Source organism: Xyrauchen texanus, chromosome 12 (genome assembly GCF_025860055.1).
Source record: "Xyrauchen texanus isolate HMW12.3.18 chromosome 12, RBS_HiC_50CHRs, whole genome shotgun sequence".
Classification (NCBI taxonomy): Eukaryota; Metazoa; Chordata; class Actinopteri; order Cypriniformes; family Catostomidae; genus Xyrauchen; species Xyrauchen texanus.
In genome coordinates, this window is record NC_068287.1 from 22,365,572 (window position 1) to 22,386,907 (window position 21,336).

The window sequence follows — 21,336 nt, forward strand, 5'->3', positions numbered from 1 at the left end:
CGGATGCACTGTATCAAGAATTTGTCTATTTTATTCAGGTATACAAATTACAGAGCTTTTAAGGCATTGTAAAAGCCAACACATTCATAGGCTACTTTCAAACCTCAGCTGAATATGTCCCAAATCTGATTTTTCACACACGTGTCAGAGATCTGTTAATAGGCCTTTTATCGCACTTCCGAGTTTGCAAAGCAGAAGCTTCCCTTAGTAGTGTATGTAAGGCTGACATCAAGATGTCGTAAAAGTCAAAGAACTCTGCGAGAACCAAGTCATAAAAACTCTCACACAGAAGAACATTTTCACCGGAGTCAACACATCCTACTGAGCAAGGACAATAAAACACAAATCTCACATCTGACCTCTATCTCACCTCAGGCCAATTTTGGCCTATTCTCCTAAATCTCACAAACATCTGCCCCCCTCTACTCCTCCTTCCCCTTCAGCTCAGAATCACTTCAAACTCACCTAAGATCCACATGCATCAAAATATCATGACTACAAATAATGTGACCAGGCATATCATTTAAAATGTCTGTGTGACTGGTATATGGTCTCTTTCTATTGGTAACAAAGTTATAAGGTCTTTTGACAAATGCTGGAGGTCTGTCCCCATTCTGTATGCCTGTATGTTAATGAGGTATGTCCCCAGGACATCCAAACCTAACCACTCCCAAAATTCCCTTTGATCATGGTTTGGGTATCTAAGGAGTTGTGACACATTGTTCATGGTTCTCTGTAGTCAGACGACCAGTAGTTTATATCAGGTAATGGCAATTTGAATTTCTTAGATTTTGATAAAATGTCTAAATTTGACTTATCACTGTCTAATTGGAATTGATTAATTTATTATGTTACCTGGTCAATACATTTTTACATTTGAGTTTATTCTGATTTACTCTGAAACTATTGTCTTTAGTAGATTACGTTAAGTCCTTGTTTCCGCAAATCTTCGACCAGGTTAGCAGCGGACTAAAGCCGGTTTTGAGTGGAGCATGGGGCACACCGACTGAGACTATAGAGGTTCCACTAACTTATTGGCATTATTTCTAGTGTACTTGGTGTGTAAAGGCTCGATAGGGAATTTCCGTTTAGTGTCGACCAAGCCTAAATAGGGTGAAGTCTAAACCCCTGGTTATTGTAATATTTTCTAGCTAAGTGTACATAGGAAACTATGGCATGATCATATAAAACTACTTTAACTTGGGTATGTTGGTCTATCTTTGTAAATGTAGTGGTCATGACCTCTGGGTAGAAATGTTACTCTAAGTGTTTAGTCCCCTTAGATAGTAAACAAAGTACTTGTAGATAAGAGGGCAAGCAGGAGCAGCCATCAAATTAGTATTTAGTCAATTACTGTTTTAATGACCAAAACTGGCATATTTGTGACCGTGAGATCTGTGTTCACGGCCGGTGCGAGACTCTCTAAGCGACAGGAATCCGAATGAATGAGCACAATATAAAATGGAGTTAAATATGATGATTCAATGTAAAATCAAATTCAATAATAATAATGAAGATTATAACATTAATATATCCTTAGAAACTTTCATAATTGGAGTCAGATAAAATAAACCAGGATCTTAAAATGAATAATATAATTATGTAGTTGGAATTAAATAACTTAAACTGAACGCGCATGATAAGACCGAGCACGCAGGAGACCTTCATCCACGCTGTTGGAAGCCGCCATTGGACCAATAGGTGGACCCCCTTACACGTAAAACAACTTCCGCTGCTGCCTGTTTCAGTGGCAGTGCCCACAGTTATCATGGCCTATTTTATGTACAATTAATCTCAAATACTTAATCTAAACAGACCTACCTCGCCTTACAATCATTACTCCTGATAAGAAAGTAAAGAAAAACGATGTTGGGTTGTTTTATTATTTTAAACTGGATGTATGTAAGCAGGGAACACTTCACATAGTATATGTTTTTTTTATTTTTTTTTATTAGAGGAATGCAAGAATATAATACAAACAAGAGTACATTTACATTTCTCTATGTATTGATATAAGATCTTGTGGCAGGGCGGAGGGTGGGGCCGGGTCGTGATTATCCCTCTCGGAGGCTTAATTAGCCTGATAAGGGACCGGGTGTGTATAAAGGCAGATTGCGGGCGGTGGTGTGGGAGAGAGAGATCGTTTACGGACATGTCTGTCATGTGTGTGTTTGTGTCTTTTTAAGTTCATCATTAAAATATAATTTATGTCGACAAGCCGGTTCTCGCCTCCTCGTTTCCATTGAACTGCGTTACAGATAATTTAAAAATGTTTAAATAAAAAAATATATATTTCCATCCCAGTGTCTGATTACAGAAATTCACTGGTTAAATAATTGTAAACGTGGAGTTATATCCTTGTGGTTTGATTACGATGATTGAAGCGTCCATATGCAGTGTAAACAAAACATAAAGAGTCTACAACTGTATATTATATTCACGAATGGGAGATCAGCATGCTGCAATAGTTAAAACACGGCATTAAAACACCTAACTGCTGTCTCTTTGGACTTGAGTAATCCTTCTTGGAGTGAGCTGAACTGCACCCAGCTCCTCAATAACTGGGAAAAATTTGCGCTGATAATCGCCTCGTTCTGATACTATTACACATTAATGTACTAGATGACACATATGGTGAAGTGCTGTGTTACTCCAAAGAAACAATTAAACGGCTGATTTTTTTTTTTTATTTTTTATTTTTTACTGCCAAGTGCATCCAAGTTGCAATCTTCCATAGCCGTGGTTCCCAAACTGGAGGGCGCGCCCCCTAGGCGAGGCCCGGAGTTATAAAAAAGGGGCCGCGGCAAGACTAAATATAAATGATGCATGGTTCTGCACTAAGCATGGACAAGTGTGTGAAAGGACTGGCAGGTAAAGGTAAAGCAGACGATGATTCTACATCAAACGTCAAAACTACCAAAGCAAAGACAAGATAACATGACGAGGCATATCTCACCCTCTGCTTCACCAGTACAATGGTGTGTAATGAAGAGAGACCACAGCGTGTGTGCCTCAAAATATTAGCTTCTGACATTATGAAGCTGAACAAGTTATGACACCACTTGGTGACTTCACATATGCTACTATTCGGAGCCAGATGTGATGACACGCGGACTGAGATAAAGGACATTTTCAAATCTGATCTGGGCCACTTTCATATGTGGAAATAAATCAGATATGTATCAGAATATTTTCAATGTGTCATCAGTGTGAATAGCCAGGTCAGATTTAATTTAATCGATCTAACTCAACATCATTTGTGCACTTGATTTCAACATATATAGACGTGTTATTGTTAAATCTTTTAATTACAAGTCATGTCTTTTCTAGATAATGCTTTCATTTCTATTTTAAGTAAAGAAAATTGCAATTGGTTTGGACTACACGTAGTAAAATATGTTGATGAAAAGATACAGTGACAGATTTGTTACAGCGCTCATTGTCTTTCTATTTTGTGTTGTGTTTTGCTTTTAAAGGGATAGTTCCCCCAAAAAATTAAATTTCTCTCCTCATTTACTCACTCTACATCTCGGATATCTCCGCTCGGTAGGACCTCACAATGCAATGCCAAAAAACACACAAAGGCAGCATAAAAGTAATCCATACTGTTCCAGTGGTTAAATCTATGTATTCAGAAGCAATATGATAAGTGTGGGTGAGAATCAGGAAGTGGATGTCACTCGAAGGGCCGTTCCAAACTAAATAAAGGAAGACATTTTCACAAAGGGCACTCTCACAAGATTTTTTAATGAAGAGTAAATTCAAACTGTAATGCCATGCTCCTTTTAGAGTGTCCACGTCAAAACTCTGTCCTTTGTAGCGAGTAGGGCATAGGAATGATCAATTTCGATTGGAGTTCGCCCACCATAAATCTTCACTTTCACATTCTTCTTTTGTTTTTGGTGATTTGCATTATTCATGCATATTGGCATCTACTGGGCAGGGAGGAGAATTTAAAGTAAACAAAGGACTTAAATATTGATCTGTTTCTCACCCAAACCCATCGTATCATTTCTGAAGATATGTATTTTACCACTGGAGTCTTATGGGTTACTTTTATGCTGCTTTTTGGACCTACAAAATGTTGGTCACCATGCACATATGGACCTACAAAAAAAAAAACACAAAAAAAACTGTGTTTAGCAGAAGAAAGAAAGTCATACACATCTGAGATGGCATGAGGGTGAGTAAATCATCAGAGAATTTTCATTTTTTGGTTAACTATCACTAAGTAATATTGAGATTCCATGATAATTAAATTGTACAATACAAAGGCAAATTATTTTATTTAAAAATACTTCATCCATCAAGCCGGTTATTCTCCATCACTCGCTGACATTATATATTTAGGCATTAAATTTCATATCCACTAAAAAAATAGCTAATTATAAAGTTTTTAAGTGCAGATGAATTCATTATTCATATTATAATAATGACTATGACACAGTTTATTATTCACATGCTCAGGGAGTGTTATTGAATACGGGTCAGTTTAGCAGCATCAGCAGGTGTTCAGGCCAGTATCTGATATGGGTTACATTTTAAAATGTCATGTGAACAACCTTTGGTTTCACAATAAGTTGTGGTGTGAAAGCAATGACCACTGTGCCATTTATTAATGGTGTGCACAACTACTGAAGAGTTCATATAATTTACCACCAGGGGGAGCCTAATTCCAATGTTTGCAACTGTCGTAACTTCATTATTCCTATGCAGCCATTATGTGGGTCCTTTTTAGGATTGATTATTATGTGGATGAATTGAAATAATGGCATGGCTTTTAGTTCCACTTTTCTTGCCAAAAGAGCCATTCCAAATTAAAACCAAAATGAGCTATTTTAGAGAACCTTCAGTGTTTTCAAAAGAGACTATTTATATTTATTTTTAAATTAGTTTTACACCTCTCTTTTGATGTGAATGGATGGTTTGGGTCACTGTGTAATAAGTTGCTCTGTATTATTGGTAATGTGGGATTTATGATGGCAATAGTTGCATCACCCTTGTGATCTTGCATGAACTTGAACAATAGTACTCATGGATTCTTTCTCATGGTCTTGAAATGTTTGACTAACGAGTACACTTGTAATCATACACATCTTGGCTAGACTGGTAATTTCTATGGTTCTTTTCCTTCTTGTGTCGCCCCTTGCAGGCAGATGATGAGCACTACATCCCTCGTGCTGTGCTGTTGGACCTGGAGCCTCGAGTTATCCACACCATCCTAAACTCCCCCTACGCCAACCTTTACAACCCAGAAAACATCTATCTGTCTGAGCATGGTGGTGGAGCTGGTAACAATTGGGCCAGTGGATTCTCTCAGGTACACTGAGTGATACTAGTTCATTTCTGCCACATGAGGGAGCACAGTTGTTTTCATTAGAAGACCTCTGGAGTTGTTTACCCCTCATAGTATGTGTTAATGTGGGGGATCTTTGCGCATCTTTGTGGTTTCACTCAAGGGTAGTTGACAAATAACTTGTCCATTAACTTTGTTTCCCCAGACCAAGGTTTTTAGGTGTGTGTGTGTGTGTGTGTGTGTGTGTGTGTAACAATAAGAGATGTAATGGTTCTCGGTAAAATAATGAACCGTACGGTTTGCCACCCACGATTCGGTAAGCATTGGCACCGCTGTTCACCTCAAGTTTATTGACGCATCTGGAGCACAAGGTTTTGTGAGGAAAATAAAGCATCAAATAGATACGCACAGTTACAACTCCGCTAATGCACCTTTATGGATCTATAGATGATACACTCCACCTGTGTTTCACATAGGCCTGAGCAATATGGCTCAATATTTTTCAGCCTATTGACGATATTCAAAATGTATCTCGATAATTATGTATTTGCTCTAAAATGGCTCAAGTGTTTTTTGTTTGTTTGTTTTATTAGAGGAACCATCATTTCATCCAAACAGCCATTGGAGCCAAGTAGTTTTTCATTCAATAAACACAAGAGAGAAAGTAATTCAATAATTTTCATTGATATGCACTTTGTATTTATATTTCATACATTACGATAAATAGTAGCTTAATAAAAAGCATTATTTACCTTCAAATGTTTTTACTGTGCAAAGCTACTACACTGACCTATTTTTGAAACCCCATTTGAACTTTGCATAATACAAAATTATTACTGCGGAACATGTCAGGTTGATTATTATAATATAATGCTGAATTATCATTATTATTCTGATTATTAGATTTGTGTTGTACAAAAGTAATATATTTCTGTTTTGTTTATTTCATCTTCACCTGGGGGCTTTTATTTTGACACCGATAGTGCAGCAGTATTTACTTCAACTTAACAAGGAGCTTTTATTTCGACACAGAAATGGCAATAGACCTTTTTCAAACTCCGGGTTTTGGAACGCCGAAGTAAACGTTTCCAGGGTAAACTTCGAAAGTGGTTAATGGGAGTGAATGGGAGACCACAGCAAATCTTATATTCACTTACCCATTTGCTCCAAGAACAAAAGAAAAATCCACTATTACATTTGAATGACTTTCCAGAAGAAAATAAAATGGATAGCAGTGAATTAAGACAGTAAAATGGGAGAAAATGCCAAATTTACTGTCACTCTCTCAGCAGCTGTAATAGAATCCCCCTTGCAGCTGTGCTAATTAGTTTTTTTTTTTTTTACTAATTCCAGGGTAATTTAACACAAAGCATAATGTTATAAACCTACTCTCAATATTTAAAACAATTATAATAAAAAACGTTTTGTGAATTTACGCTGCTAAACAAAGGTGGAAATCGTCACACAATGTTCTGCATTTCATGAAATTCTGTTAGCCCTCCTTTTCTGTAAATGTGTGCTGCGTTTGAAGATTTGTATAATAACTTGTAACTGTTACTAATGTTTGGAATTGCACGAATGCTTGAACCTGATTACTTTGATTTCATAGTGCATGTGAACTGATCTGAGAGCGCCACCATGCACGTGCACAGATCAGCGCATCAACAGTTGGTTTTCTTTGCAAAAATCATTGTTTTGATACAATTAACCATGGTTTTAAAACAGTAATGCTGTACTTTCCATATTGTAACCATGATTGTACTATATATTGTAAACATGACAGAAACCATGTTAATTTTGTGGTTACTATGATTTTACTACAAATACCGTAGTTAAACTATGGTTACTGTAAAACAATGATTTTTAGGGCAAGTGTATGTTACCAAATAGAATATTCTTTCTTTGGATTTGGCAGTAATATTTCTTTTTTCTGAACAACCCTAAAACTGTGAAACAAACATAATTGAAACATTTTGGTACCAACATTTTGAAACGCCAAAAAGCACTTAAAGGCAGCATAAATTAATCCATAAGACTCCAGTGCTCAAATATATATCTTCAGAAGCAATATAATAGGTGTGGGTGAGAAACGGATCAATATTTAAAGCATTTAATTTTTTTACTATAAATTCTCCTCCCTGCTCAGTAGGTGGCGATATGCACAAAGAATGTGAATTGCCAAAATCAAAAGAAGAATTTGAAAGTGAATGTGGAGATTGATAGTAAAAAAGGACTTAAATGTTGATTTGTTTCTCACCCAAACTTATGACCTCTGAAGATATACACTGATCAAACACAACATGAAAACCATCGACAGGTGAAGTGAATAACATCAGTTATCTCATTACAATGACACCTGTCAAGGGGTGGGATATATTTGGCAGCAAGTGAACAGTCAATTTCATGTGTTGAAGCAGGAAAAATGGGCAAGCGTAAGGATCTGAAAGACTTTAACAAGGTCCAAATTGTGATGGCTAGATGACTGGTCAGAGCATCTCCAAAACGGCAGGTCTTGTGAGGTGTTCCCAGTATGTAGTGGTTAATACCTACCAAAGTGGTCCAAGGAAGGACAACTGGTGAACTGGCGACAATGAACCTTTGGCGCCCATGATCCTGATGCGTGTGGAGAGTCAAGGCTGACCCGTCTGGTCCGATCCCACAGAAGAGCTACTGTAGCACAAACTGCTGGAAAACTTAATGCTGGCCATGATAGAAAGAATCACGTTGAATCACGTTTTCTTTTAGATCATGTGGTCGGCCGGGTGCATGTGCATCGTTAACCTGGGGAAGAGATGGCAGCAAGATTCACTATGGGAAGAAGGCTGGCCAGCAGAGGCAGTGTGATGCTCTGGGCAATGTTCTCCTGGGAAACGTTGGGTCTTAGCATTCATGTGGATGTTACTTTGACACGTACCACCTACCTAAAGATTGTTGCAGACCATGTACACTCCGTAATGGCAACAGCATTCCCTGATGGCAGTGGTCTCTTTCAGCAGGATAATGCGCCCTGCCCCACTGCAAAAATGGTTCAGGAATGCTTTGAGAAACATGATGAAGTGTTCAAGATGTTGAGTTGGCCTCCAAATTCCCAAGATCTCAATCCAATTGAGCATCTATGGGATGTACTGGACCAATAAGTCTGATCCAAGGAGGCCCTGCCTCTGCTGCTAACGTCTTGGTCCCAGATACAACAGGACACGTTCAGAGGTCTTGTAGAGTCCATGCCTCGACTGGTCGGAGCCGTTTTGATGGTAGGATGAGGACCTACACGATATTAGACAGGTGGTTTTAATGTTGTGGCTGATCTTTGTAGATTTAACCTCTGGAGCCATATGGATTTCTTTTAAGGTGCATGTATGTGCTTTTGGAGCTTCAAAGTTCTGGCCACCATACACTTGTATTATATGGACCTACAGAGCTAAAATATTCTTCTAAATATCTTTGTGTTCTGCAAAGAAAGAAAGGCATCCACATAACATACACATTTGGAATGTCATGAGGTTGAGTAAATTATAGAATTTTCATTTTTGGGTGAACTATACTTTAAGGGGAGGATTTGCCCAAAAATTTAAATTCGACCTTTATTTACTCCATGTCATTCAAAGCCATTATTTGTTTATTTTTGAACCCATCTTTTTCATGAATGACCTCATTTTAAGGCCACACGAAAGGTCATCTAAATGAAAAAATGTGTTATGACTTTTTCCTGGCTCATCATCTAATGCCTCTGCTCGTTTCAGGGGGAAAAAATCCATGAGGACATTTTCGACATCATTGACAGAGAAGCAGATGGCAGTGACAGTCTGGAGGTATGAGTCTCATTGCACAGTAGAGTGCTTTCTCTCACTGTCTTTTTTCACTTAAAGTGGCTTAGCATGCAACATTTAATGTGGTTCAGGGATAAACATTGGAAAATGTGAAAAGTATCTTAAAGTTAAATGGATGTTTTCAGTGGTGCTTTTCTTTTTTTTTCACTGGTAATCCCTGCTGTCAGAAACACTTTTAGGATGCTGACATGCATAGAACCATGCAAGGGTGTAGATTTGGCTTGAACATTGGGGTAGGGATGGGCATGAATACTTGGGTACTCGGACGTGGAAGCAATGATCGATCATGAATACGATGATCGATAGTGATGACACATGATGTGACTTTTCACTTTATTCGAAATCCAGTGACAATTACCTGACAGAAAAACACAAATGTGTCAAAGGGGGAGCTTTTTAAAACATTTTTTTTACATTGATTAAATTGTGACTTTGAGGGGTACATTGATTATGAGAGACTTCTCATGGCAAACAAACAGATACAACGCTGCAATGCTATCATTACAATAATCCAAACAAAGAGTGTAATTAACCGTGTTTTGAAAACATGTCTCTGTAAAACATTTGCTAAACACACTTTATTATCATTTAATGTAAGAACTTTGACTCGTTAATGGATATTATTTAATAAAAGTGAATGATTGTCACTGAATAAACATCCCTGACCTGCGTAATGTAACGCACACCTGCATCTCGACGAAATAAATGAAGATTTCTGCTCGAGTTTCCAAGTTAGATATCCGATATAAAATAAGAAAAACCTTGTGTGCTAAGATTACTACGGTAACCTGAAATAAGAACAGACAGACGTGCGTTGTGCACATTCAGAATTGGGCAGTGAATCTTCACATAATGACAAAATATGGTGCATTATATTTTGATTATTCAACCTTTTGTTCATTTTGTAACATACTATTTTATAACAGCCTATAATTAGGGCTGGGCGATATGGCAAAAAATATAATCACGATATTCTTTTTCATATCATTCGATATCGATATTCAATCACATTGCAAATTTTTGAATTTCCAAAAAAAGAAGAGAAAACAAAATCCTAAAGAGTCTAAATAGTTTTTACAAAACTGTATTGGGGGCCCAGACCGCATCATCGGACTGAGCTTGTTTGGTCATTGCAGGCAATCTCAATGCTGTGCGTTACAGGGAAGACATCCTCCTCCCTCATGTGGTATCCTTCCTGCAGCCTCATCCTGACATGACCCTCCAGCATGACAATGCCACCAGCCATACTGCTCATTCTGTGTGTGATTTCCTGCAAGACAGGAATGTCAGTGTTCTGCCATGGCCAGCGAAGAGCCCGGATCTCAATCCCATTGAGCACATCTGGGACTTGTTGGATCGGAGGGTGAGGGCTAGGGTCATTCCCACCAGAAATGTCCGGGAACTTGCAAGTTCCATGGTGGAAGAGTGGGGTAATATCTCACAGCAAGAACTGGCAAATCTGGTGCAGTCCATGAAGAGGAGATGCACTGCAGTAATGCAGCTTGTGGCCACACCAGATACTGACTGTTACTTTAGATTTTTACCATTTCTGTTTGACACATGTCTGTGAAACTTGTTCAGTTTATGTCTTAGTTGTTGAATCTTTTTATGTTCATACAAATATTTACACATTTTAAGTTTGCTGAAAATAAAAGCAGTTGAAAGTGAGAGGACATTTCTTTTTTTTTTTTTTTTTTTTTTTGCTTTTGATTCTTCGGACAATAGACCTTTTTCACAGACTGTGATGACGCGTTTCCATGTTATTTAGCAGCGTAAATCTAGCAAACATTTTTATATGAGGGGAGCTGCTGAGAGAGTGACAGTAAATTTGGCATCTTCTCATATTTTACCGTCTTAATCTGCCATTCTCCATTTTATTTTCTTCTGGAAAGTCATTCAGATGTAATAGTGGATTTTTTTCTTTTGTTCCTGGATCAAATGGTAAAGTGAAAATAAGAATTGCTGTGGTCTCCCATTCACTCCCAATGAACCGCTGTCGAAGTTTACCCTGCATAAGTTTACTTCCGTGTTCCAAAACCAGGAGTGTGAAAAAGGTATTGAGGGACTTGTACACAACTATTACACAAGGTGCAAACATTCATTGATACTCAAGAAGACAACACACTACTGTGTGCATACTATACTTTATGTAAATATCTGTAATGTTGATTCTGAAGAGCAGTACTAAATTAATTTGTTATATTAAATATTCTTATATTTATAAAAGGGGTGTGAACTATTATGAGACAAAAGGGAATGCAAACTTATTTTATCAACTATGTTTATTAAACCTCCAGATTAATGGGTTATCAGCTGTTTTTTCTTTAGCTCTATATCTTGTTTCTGAACGGCAATCTAAATTGAGCAATTCTGTGATTTGGCAACTAATAACAGCCATTTGGCTCCTTAATGTTTAAGTTTAGGAGCCAATGTCATTTTTTTTAGTCTGGAGCCCTGTATATGGGACAAAAAATGTCACTGTAATGAATTAAGTGAATTGTTGTTGTTGATTAATCTGTTATCAATGGAGATATCTCATATTATTCTGATCTAGGCACTTCTAGTTTTGTTTTTAATGGATGTTTCTTTATACAAAAATCAACTCCAGTTGAGCAAATGTTGCCCCAAAACTGTGTTTTTATGTGCTGTGTTTGCCTTTTTAGGGGTTTGTGCTTTGTCACTCCATTGCTGGGGGAACAGGATCTGGTCTGGGTTCCTACCTACTGGAACGGCTGAATGACAGGTGCTAAAACACACACCCAAATAAGGACAAAGAATATGCACTGTTATAAGATTAAACTTTGAAATCACCCTCTTTCTGACTGAATTTTGCAGTTCACACTCCCTCTCCTGGAGGGTATTTCCACACCCTCTGCATTGTCCTTCTAGTCTTGCTGTCATGAAGCATTTGGGTGGCAGTCAGTGTAATTAGGAGATGCAGGCTGCCATCACTGGGTGTAATTACATCTTTTTAGGGGTGTGTTTAATACCTTTGCATGTGCAACAAGTGTTCCACGGAACTTGTGTTCATGGGCTTTAAACGATCAGCCACTCTGTTCTTCTCTGTCTTATTTAGGTATCCTAAAAAACTGGTTCAGACCTACTCTGTCTTTCCTAACCAGGATGAGATGAGTGATGTTGTCGTTCAGCCATATAATTCTCTCCTTACTCTTAAGAGACTGACCCAGAATGCAGACTGTGTGGTGAGAATGAGTGCACACACTATCTGCTAACCTTTACAGCTGGCCTAGAATTTGAAAGAAGGTGTTACACACTGGCAAACACACACTAGAGTTGTGGATCTAAAATTAATGTGTTTCTATTGAAACGGAGCCCCTCTCATACACAGCCTGCAAGGCTAACTGCACATTTCCTCACAGCACATGATCCACCTCTCCAAACAGACCTCCTTTCTTCCTCCTGCTTTCATTCCCCAAATGGCAGCAGATGAAGGAAAGAAAGACAGTCTTATATGATTATCCACTTCTCTCCCTTGATTTCCTCCATAGTAATAATATCTCCGGTTCATGAGTTCATTCCAGGAGATGGAGAGCACTGTCATAACTGTATATCTGGAAAAAAAAAAGTGTATGTTTTAACACTCACTATTTTTACTTTCTGAATGATATCAATCAGCTGATGTTTAATCAGCAAACGTATCTTGTTGACTCTCTGAAGAATTATCACATGTTTGTATATCCTTGTTTGATTTATGAAGGGGTTGATTGTTCTTATCACTCCAGCAAAAAAGTAAGGCATTACATCACCTTAACATTATACAAATCTGTAGCAAATCATCGTTTTTGAGAGCTGTAGTACAGAGTAAATTGCGTATTAGTGGAGCAAATGTGGTTGGAATTACAAATGGTAAGGGTATGAAATGTTTTAGGCATATTATGTTTCTTGCAGCTGTCTGCTTGCTTTATTCCTGTCTTAGAGTTGTGTAATAATGTCAGTGAGATCAGAACAAAAGATGAAGAGGCTAATGGAGGGAAATTACTTTTCTGCCTCCTAGAAAACGGAGTTAGATTTATCTCCAATTCTTACTGAGACTTAATTAACACTAACTTGATTAACTCTTACAGAGACTTATGTTCTCTCTCTTCAGCTCTAGTACTACTTTGAAGTCAATCTTTGTAATTTCAAAGCTCAGTTTTGTTGCAGCATTTGATAAAAGGGATTGATTTGTCAGATGCACACAAGCTCTAGAGTTTACGGCAAAAATGCCATCGAAATTGACAAAAATGCCCTCGAAATGCTAAATAAGGGGGCACAGCCACCCTCACATTATCTTGTAGAGTATTTTGATAAACTTGAATACATTTTTCCCTCTGGCAAATGGTCCATGCCCCTAAGCAGCCCGAAATCATGACGCTCCCTCCACTGTACGTCACCGTTGGTATGATGTTTTCATGTTGGAATGCGGTGCCTTTTTTACATCATATGTGGTGCTGTGCTTTTCCCAAACAATTCGAACTTAGTTTCATCAGTCCACAAAACATTTTCCCAGTAGCGTTGTGGAGAGTCAAGGTGGTCTTTGTCAAATTTCAGGCACACAAAATGTATCAAATTTTTATTATTATTGGAATGCAGCAGCTTTCGTGGTGTCCTGCCATGGACACCATACCTTTTTAATGTTTTCTGCAAAGTAGACTCCTTAACGGAGATGTTAACCAGTTTCAGTGATTCCTTAAAGTCTTTAGCTGTCACTCTAGTGTTCTTTTTTTTTTTTTTATCTTATTGAGCATTCTGCTGTGTGCCCTTTGTGTCATCTTGGCTGGACGGCCACTTCTAGGGAAAGTCTCCATTTATAGACTATTTGTGTAACTGTGGACAGATGAATATCTAAGCTCTTCAAGATAACTTTGTAACCCTTTCCAGCTTTATGCAAAGCAACAATTCTTGATTGAAGATCCCAGAATATTTTTCAGTCACAATGCACATTATGATGTGTAAAGTTCAGGCAATCTGTATTTATTGAAACATGCCTGTTGATTATTGTAACTGAAATATTCTCAAATTAATTGACATTTAATCAAATCTAATTGAATAAAATGATATTGGGAAACCGATGCTAATACCCAGATCTACAAAAATGTGTTAATTTAATTTTATTGGTAACAGTCTACAGTATAACATTATTCCAATTCAATAAACAGTGTTATAATTGCACACAGTTCTGACATGTAGGCAAAGGAAAAAATGTATTTTCTTTTATCTCTCCATTTCTCTTTCAGGTGGTCTTGGACAATACTGCTTTGAACAGGATCGCCACAGACCGGCTGCACATTCAGAACCCCTCCTTCTCTCAGATCAACCAGCTGGTACGTTTTTAAATGACATCCTGTATCTTCTATATCTTCTATGACACAACACTGATAAACTTTCACAGTAAATGACTAGCAGAATCACATTTTTACAGTATAATTTAAGCATATGAGTTGTATGTTCATGACAAAGATGTGTATGAAATACATTATGGAGACGAGCACAATTCATACTTAAAATATTTAATGACGGTGGAGTGGTGGTGGCGTAGTGGGCTAAAGCACAACTGTTAATCAGAAGATCCCCACAGCCACCACCATTGTGTTCTTGAGCAAGGCACTTAACTCCAGGTTGCTCCGGGGGGATTGTCCCTGTAATAAGTGCACTGTATGTTACTTTGGATAAAAAGCGTCTGCCAAATGCATAAATGTAATGTGTATATAATATGTGTATTTTGCTCTATGATCTCAGTATTTTTCATAGATCAGACTCTCCTAATCTGAGGTTTTAATCCAAACTCAAAATACCAGTTCATGTCTGTAAAATAAGATACAAAGGTCTGCAGCATGAAGGAATGGTATGATATTTAAGATATAATTCACTTTAAAATGCCAACATTATTAAATTGACTATGATATCAGTCAGCATAAACTAAATGTTTTTACTGTGGGTATAAGGAGGACAAAATAAAACGGCAAGAATTTAAAGCTAATGAAATGAATCTAATGCAAAACTGTCTGTATGTTTGCAGTGTGGATCAGGACACTGCAAAAAAAAAAAAATATATATATATATATATATTTATTTATTTTTTTATTTTTTTATTATTTTTTTTTTTTTACATATTTCATAGCACTTATACTAGTTCCCTAATGTCAGCCCAGTGACGCCATTAACACTTGTACCCAATTACAGTTAATGTAGAAATCTGTTTAGATGAAATTGCAAGGCAGAAAAAAACATCAAGTTCTTGTCAATTTGAAGCCCAGTCTTGCAGTAGAGCGGGACTGTCCTGGTGTGGTTCATGAAGGGACAGTAGAGTCCTTCCTTGTATATTAATCAGGTTTGGGCGACGGTGGCTGTCCTGCGATAGCAAATGCATTCTCTAACTTCAAACTGTCAGAAAACTAACCTGCACTGTCAAATCTGCAAATGGTTTGTTTGGAAAGGGAACCAATGAGAGACTGCTTTCAGAAAACTACAATTGTTTGCAAACTTGACGGCAAGACTGATTAAGCCAATCAAATAAAATATTTTAGAAGGCTGCTGGATAGTCTATCAGTGCCTTATTGTATTTTCTGCAGTATAAATTTTATCTGTTTTAGACACTGAATTCACACTTTAAAATGTTGATTATCATTGCATTAGAATCAAAATATCAAACCAATTTTCATCCATAAACAAATAATACAAGGGCTTTTCTCAGAACTAACTTGGTTAGTGTGCAAATACTACTTGGGGCCACTGTATCTCAGCTCAGTCTTATCAGTTCTACATCAGATTGATGAAAGAAATAGGGATGTACCTGTTCAAGAATTTAACACGTGGAATTACCAGCCTGACATGCCTTCATGTCACATTCTCTCTCAACTAATGAGCAATTAATGAATAACCAGTGACACTCCTAATCAGCGGTGTAGTGCTCATCTTTGAGTTCCTCCTTTACACCCATTTCTTAAAGCATCTTGCTCTAAGGTAAATAGTTCACTTTTGTCATCCATCACTGTCTTGCCTCTAATAGATGTGATAATTTGAAATGGGTCATATGATGAACTTCAACAATACAGTGCATGTATTTCAGTGAAGTGTGACCAAAAATGCTTACACCAAACCTGTTTCACTAGTCCAGGCTATTGTGTTTCTAAACACCAACTGGTTTTACATACATTTGAGGTGTACAATTAACACACCCAAATAATTGAGAACATTCAATGTAAAATTATAATATGCCATTGATCTGATCTTTCCATTCATTCATTTCCGTTAGTGTCACCCATCCCATGTAAACTGGTCATAACTAGTTGATCTTAGTTCAATACTTAAATTTTTCTTGTTTTGAACAGGTTTCTACCATAATGTCAGCAAGCACAACAACCCTCCGTTACCCTGGATACATGAACAATGATCTGATTGGTTTGATTGCGTCACTCATTCCCACTCCCCGCCTCCACTTCCTCATGACTGGATACACACCACTGACCACTGATCAGTCGGTGAGTAGTGCAAAGTCCATTGCTGAAAGAGTTGAAATAATTAAAAGATCTTTTGTAGAATGTATATTAACTCCATTCCAGAATCTAGTGAGCTGTCTAGCTTTCTGCTTTTACATAGGCAGGCAGACTTTTTTTTTTTTTTTTGTTTTTACTGATTTGAAATGCTCTTGATGGGCAGCAACTCTGTTAATGGTCACCCATGCACACCACATAAATAGACTCAATCAACTGATTCCAGTATAATCTTACATTGCTTGTTGCTAAGCTAATGCTGCGTTCACATTTTGTTGGAATTAATGTAAGTACAAGATGACAATTCAGAGATTCTACTCGTAGCTCACCGTTTTACTTACAGTAGTTCAGCACACTTCCTTTTTATCTAAAAAAAGAAAAAAAAAGAAAAGAGGATGTCATCCATATCAGGCAATATTAGATCTGCATAATCATGCTTTCTCTCTCCTATTCAGGTAGCCAGTGTGAGGAAGACTACAGTTCTTGATGTGATGAGGAGGCTCCTACAGCCTAAGAATGTCATGGTGTCCACAGGCCGAGATCGGCAGACCAATCACTGCTACATTGCCATTCTCAACATTATCCAGGGAGAGGTTGACCCCACACAGGTGTGTGCATGTTAGAGGGATGTGTTCTGTAATCAGTAGTCCTGCTACTGGAGACTAGCACATTTTGAGCTGTATCTGCATGTTGTCCTCATTTTTATACACCTATCAGCCACAACATTAGCGATTTATCTAATCAGCCAATCGTGCCGTGCATAAAATCAGGCAGATACAGGTCAGGAGCTTCAGTTAATGTTCACATCAACCATCAGAATGGGGGAAAATCTGATCTCAGAGATTTTTACTGTGGCATGATTGTTGGTGCCAGATGGCTGGTTTGAGTATTTCTGTAACTGCTGATCTCCTGTGATTTTCACACACAAGTCTCTAGAATATATTCTGAATGGTGCCAAAAACAAAAAAATCATCCAGTGAGTGACAGTTCTGTGGATGGAAATGTCTTGTAGATGAGAGAGGTCAACAGAGAATGTCCAGACTGGTTTGAACTGACAAAGTCTACTGTAACTCAGAAAAACACTCTGAACAATTGTGGTGAGAAGAATATCATCTCAGATTGCTATTCTGAGATGTGGGTTAGCACTAATTTGGCGACACAAGGGGGACCTACACAATATTAGGCAGGTAGTTTTAATGTTGTGGCTGATTGGTGTATGTTTCCATGTAGGTGCATAAAAGTCTGCAGAGGATCAGGGAGAGGAAGTTGGCTAATTTCATCCCATGGGGACCAGCTAGCATCCAGGTGGCGCTCTCCCGCAGATCCCCCTATCTGCCATCAGCTCACCGTGTCAGTGGACTTATGATGGCCAATCATACCAGCATCTCTTCGGTAAGCCAGTGTTTCCTGCACCGCTCGACCGCTTCTGAATCTCCAGTGCCTTGGCAAAAGAAGATACCCAAGTTGTGAGCTTGTCTGAATTGAATATGATGAGATAATATTAGCACGTGCCATGAAATAACGTAAAAACAACACTTCTTTATATTGCATTGTGTAGAGAACTATCCTGCTGATCTAAACTCGATGACCTTATGTGAATATAAACTGCAAAGGGCTGTGATGCAATTTAATTAGTGCTGTCGATTTAACGTGTTAATTCAGTGCGATTTAATTTGATAAAACAATTAATGCAATTAATCGCCCCCGGACCGTAATAAGGAAGATTCCTTCCTGAGAAATGCAAGCTTGTTGTACCACCTGTCTACTCCAGAGGGCAGTAAGTGAAACTTCAGCTGTATGAGCAACACACAGTTTATACAGTGAAGAAATCAACCCATCAGCAGACAGAGCAACACAAACATGCGTAACATTCTTGCGTTCAAAACACTTGATTGAGCGCAAATCTGAACTAAGGGATCTCAAGTTGGGTTCTAAGTATTAAACTATATTTAACTTGACACAAGTGACCTAAAAATGTTATGTTTATGATGCAACGCACACAAGACCCTACACAAGCATGTCTGACGCAGGTGTACATTGACGGGACCTTAAACAAGCCCTCATAATAAATTTCCAACTGACTGACAAATTCACTTGTGAAATGGATTGCTGTGAACTGTATGCCAATGATTGACTTATGATCAATAATATGGTAGTAAACAATACATTGTATTCTAAAGCCACTTTTTGTATTGTCTTATCAATGATTAACTCTTCTGCTACAGGAATGTAATGCATTTGAATTTTCTGAATATTATTTATATATATATATATATATATGTTGTTATTATTATTATTATTTTTTCTTTTTAATGTTTAAAGATGTATCATTATTTCATTATTATATATTGAATTATTGTTATAGGAGGGGCTTTCTCAGCAAATATTTGTAAATTCATGTAATTAATTCGATTACAAATTTGAATCGATTGACGTCCCTAAATTTAATCAAACAGTCTACGTGATACTCGTGTGAATCTCTGTGCCACTCCACAAATTTCATCTTGTGCACAGAATTACTTGGTTTCAGTGTGGTAACGTGCGCTGATATATTCACAGTGCGCCAACTTCACTTTCATTGTTCACTACATGTTCCTATACAAATCTTAAACAACCCTATGACACCAGGTTTTTGTAGCAGGAGAGGAGATCATCTTGAGGGTTTAACTAGATCCCATAGCAATGCTGCGTTTATTAAATTATTAGAGAAATATTAATTGGGTATAATAATAACTATATTAATATTATTATTCGTTATTCCAATACAATTGTAGGCCTAATGTATTTCTGTAATTTCTTTATGTAGTTATAATAATCATTATTATTATTATTATAATAATTATTATGAGGGCCTGAAATTCGGCATGGATGCGGGTGTTGTGCACAAATGTAATCAATCCTGCATGCTTCATGTTCATAACACTATTTTATTCATTTTAACATGTAGTTGAGAACTGGTAAACCAATACATACAGATGATCAAATCAAATCTATAATCTTGTCTTTGTATCAAACTGTAATTCCACAATCTGGACAAATAATTCAGCTCTTCTGCATCTCTCTCTCTCTCCCTCTCATGTGTAGCTTTTGGCAGCTCATTAAACACATGTTGAGTTTAGTGTGAGCATACGCAGTGATTAAGCACATATTAATGTTACAGATCTATAAACCTGTTCATGAGAATGTTGTTGTACCGCCTCTCTTTCTCTGTATTTGAGCGATGTGTTAATACTATCGCTCCTGGGGCCTGGGTAGCTCAGCAAGTAAACCACACCTGGAGTTGCAAGTTTGAATCCAGGGCATGCTGAGTGACTCCATTTAGGCTTCCTAAGCAAACAAATTGGCCCGGTTGCTAGGGAGTGTAGAGACATGTTGGGGTAACCTCCTAGTGGTCGCTATAATGTGGTTCTCGCTCTCGGTGGGGCATGTAGTGAGTTGTGCTTGGATGCCATGGAGAATAGCGTGAAGCCTCCACACACGCTAGCTCAACAAGCCACATAAGATGCACGGATTGATGGTCTCAGACACGAGGCAACTTAGATTCGTCCTCCGCCACCAAGTCACTACGCCACCACGAGGACCTAGAGCGCATTGGGGAATTGGACATGCCAAATTGGGGGGAGAGGGGAAAAAAATATTGCTCTGGTTTATAATCAACAAAGCTGTGAACACTGCAAGTGCATGACGTTGGGGTGATCTAGTATTGCCAGATATTCATATCGTGGTGCTCCATCATAAAAATACAGCACAAATAAAGGCAGTGCAATAAATAAATAAAAGCAACCAGAACTGCTCAGCTGCAGGGTGAAGGGAAACAGTTAAACAGATAATTTTAATACATAATAATAATAATAATAATAATAGCTTATATTAATACTATAATAATATAGGCTACATAACAAGAAAATATTATCAGTCTACCTTTAAAATGCATATTATATAAGGAAGGTTCTCAACGATTTAATTTGTTAAAAATCATTTTGTCAACATTAAACTTGATTTTTTTTTTTTTAATTTATCTTATTTTAAGATAAACTGACATTTTTAAAGTAACTGTTGAGTATTGACTTGAACTCTAAAAGTGATATTTCACCAAAAAATGAAAATTCTGTCATCACATACCTTTTTGTATTGTTGCAAACCTGTATAACTTACTTTCTTACATTGAACTTAAAAGGAGATGTTCGGAAGAATGTTAGTTCAGTTACCATTCACTTTTATTGCATATGAAGTTAGATGCAGTGACTGTGAATGGTGACTTGAGACATACTGCCTGTCTTCTCCTTTGTTGTTCTATGTAAGAGGCAAATTAATGCAGACTTGATGAACAATGACAGAAGTTTCATTTTTGGGTGAACTGCTCTTTAGCTACCTGTTAAGGTATTTGTTTAAGGTAGGCTATCTGGCAAGAACATATTGTAGGGCCGTAATGTAGACCATATACTTTTTATTTTTGTTTTCTTCTTTTTTTTAAAAAACTGATTAAAAATAGAAGTAAGCAGTGAGAAAAGTAGCACCTGCTTGATATTTAGGTGTGATTGTTGTAAAATTTCAGATTTTTTAGTATCACAAATTGTATTCCCCCAAAGCGCATTGGCGGAGGGGTTGCAGAGCATTTCCCCCGCTGCAAGAGCTGAATTCTGTAGGAAACACTGTGGTAAGCCCTAACATCATCCCAATATCTCCATGTCTTTACTGCTTAAAAAATATTTTGGCAGTA

At 37.5% G+C, this 21,336-nt stretch overlaps 1 protein-coding gene across 2 annotated transcripts in view; it reads left to right on the forward strand.

Annotated features, from left to right (window-relative positions):
* The window catches only part of LOC127653341 (tubulin gamma-1 chain), a 30,228-nt gene that overhangs the window by 5,270 nt on the left and 3,622 nt on the right, over positions 1 to 21,336 (forward strand). Inside the window, exons 3-10 of one of the 2 annotated variants that reach the window (XM_052139995.1) lie at positions 5,153 to 5,320; positions 9,037 to 9,105; positions 11,787 to 11,866; positions 12,200 to 12,326; positions 14,361 to 14,447; positions 16,455 to 16,604; positions 17,072 to 17,224; positions 17,847 to 18,008. In XM_052139995.1, the coding sequence (XP_051995955.1) occupies positions 5,153 to 5,320; positions 9,037 to 9,105; positions 11,787 to 11,866; positions 12,200 to 12,326; positions 14,361 to 14,447; positions 16,455 to 16,604; positions 17,072 to 17,224; positions 17,847 to 18,008 (996 nt within the window). Of the gene's footprint in view, positions 1 to 5,152; positions 5,321 to 9,036; positions 9,106 to 10,259; positions 10,487 to 11,786; positions 11,867 to 12,199; positions 12,327 to 14,360; positions 14,448 to 16,454; positions 16,605 to 17,071; positions 17,225 to 17,846; positions 18,009 to 21,336 lie in introns of those variants that run through there. The other variant, XM_052139996.1, reaches the window with a different exon arrangement.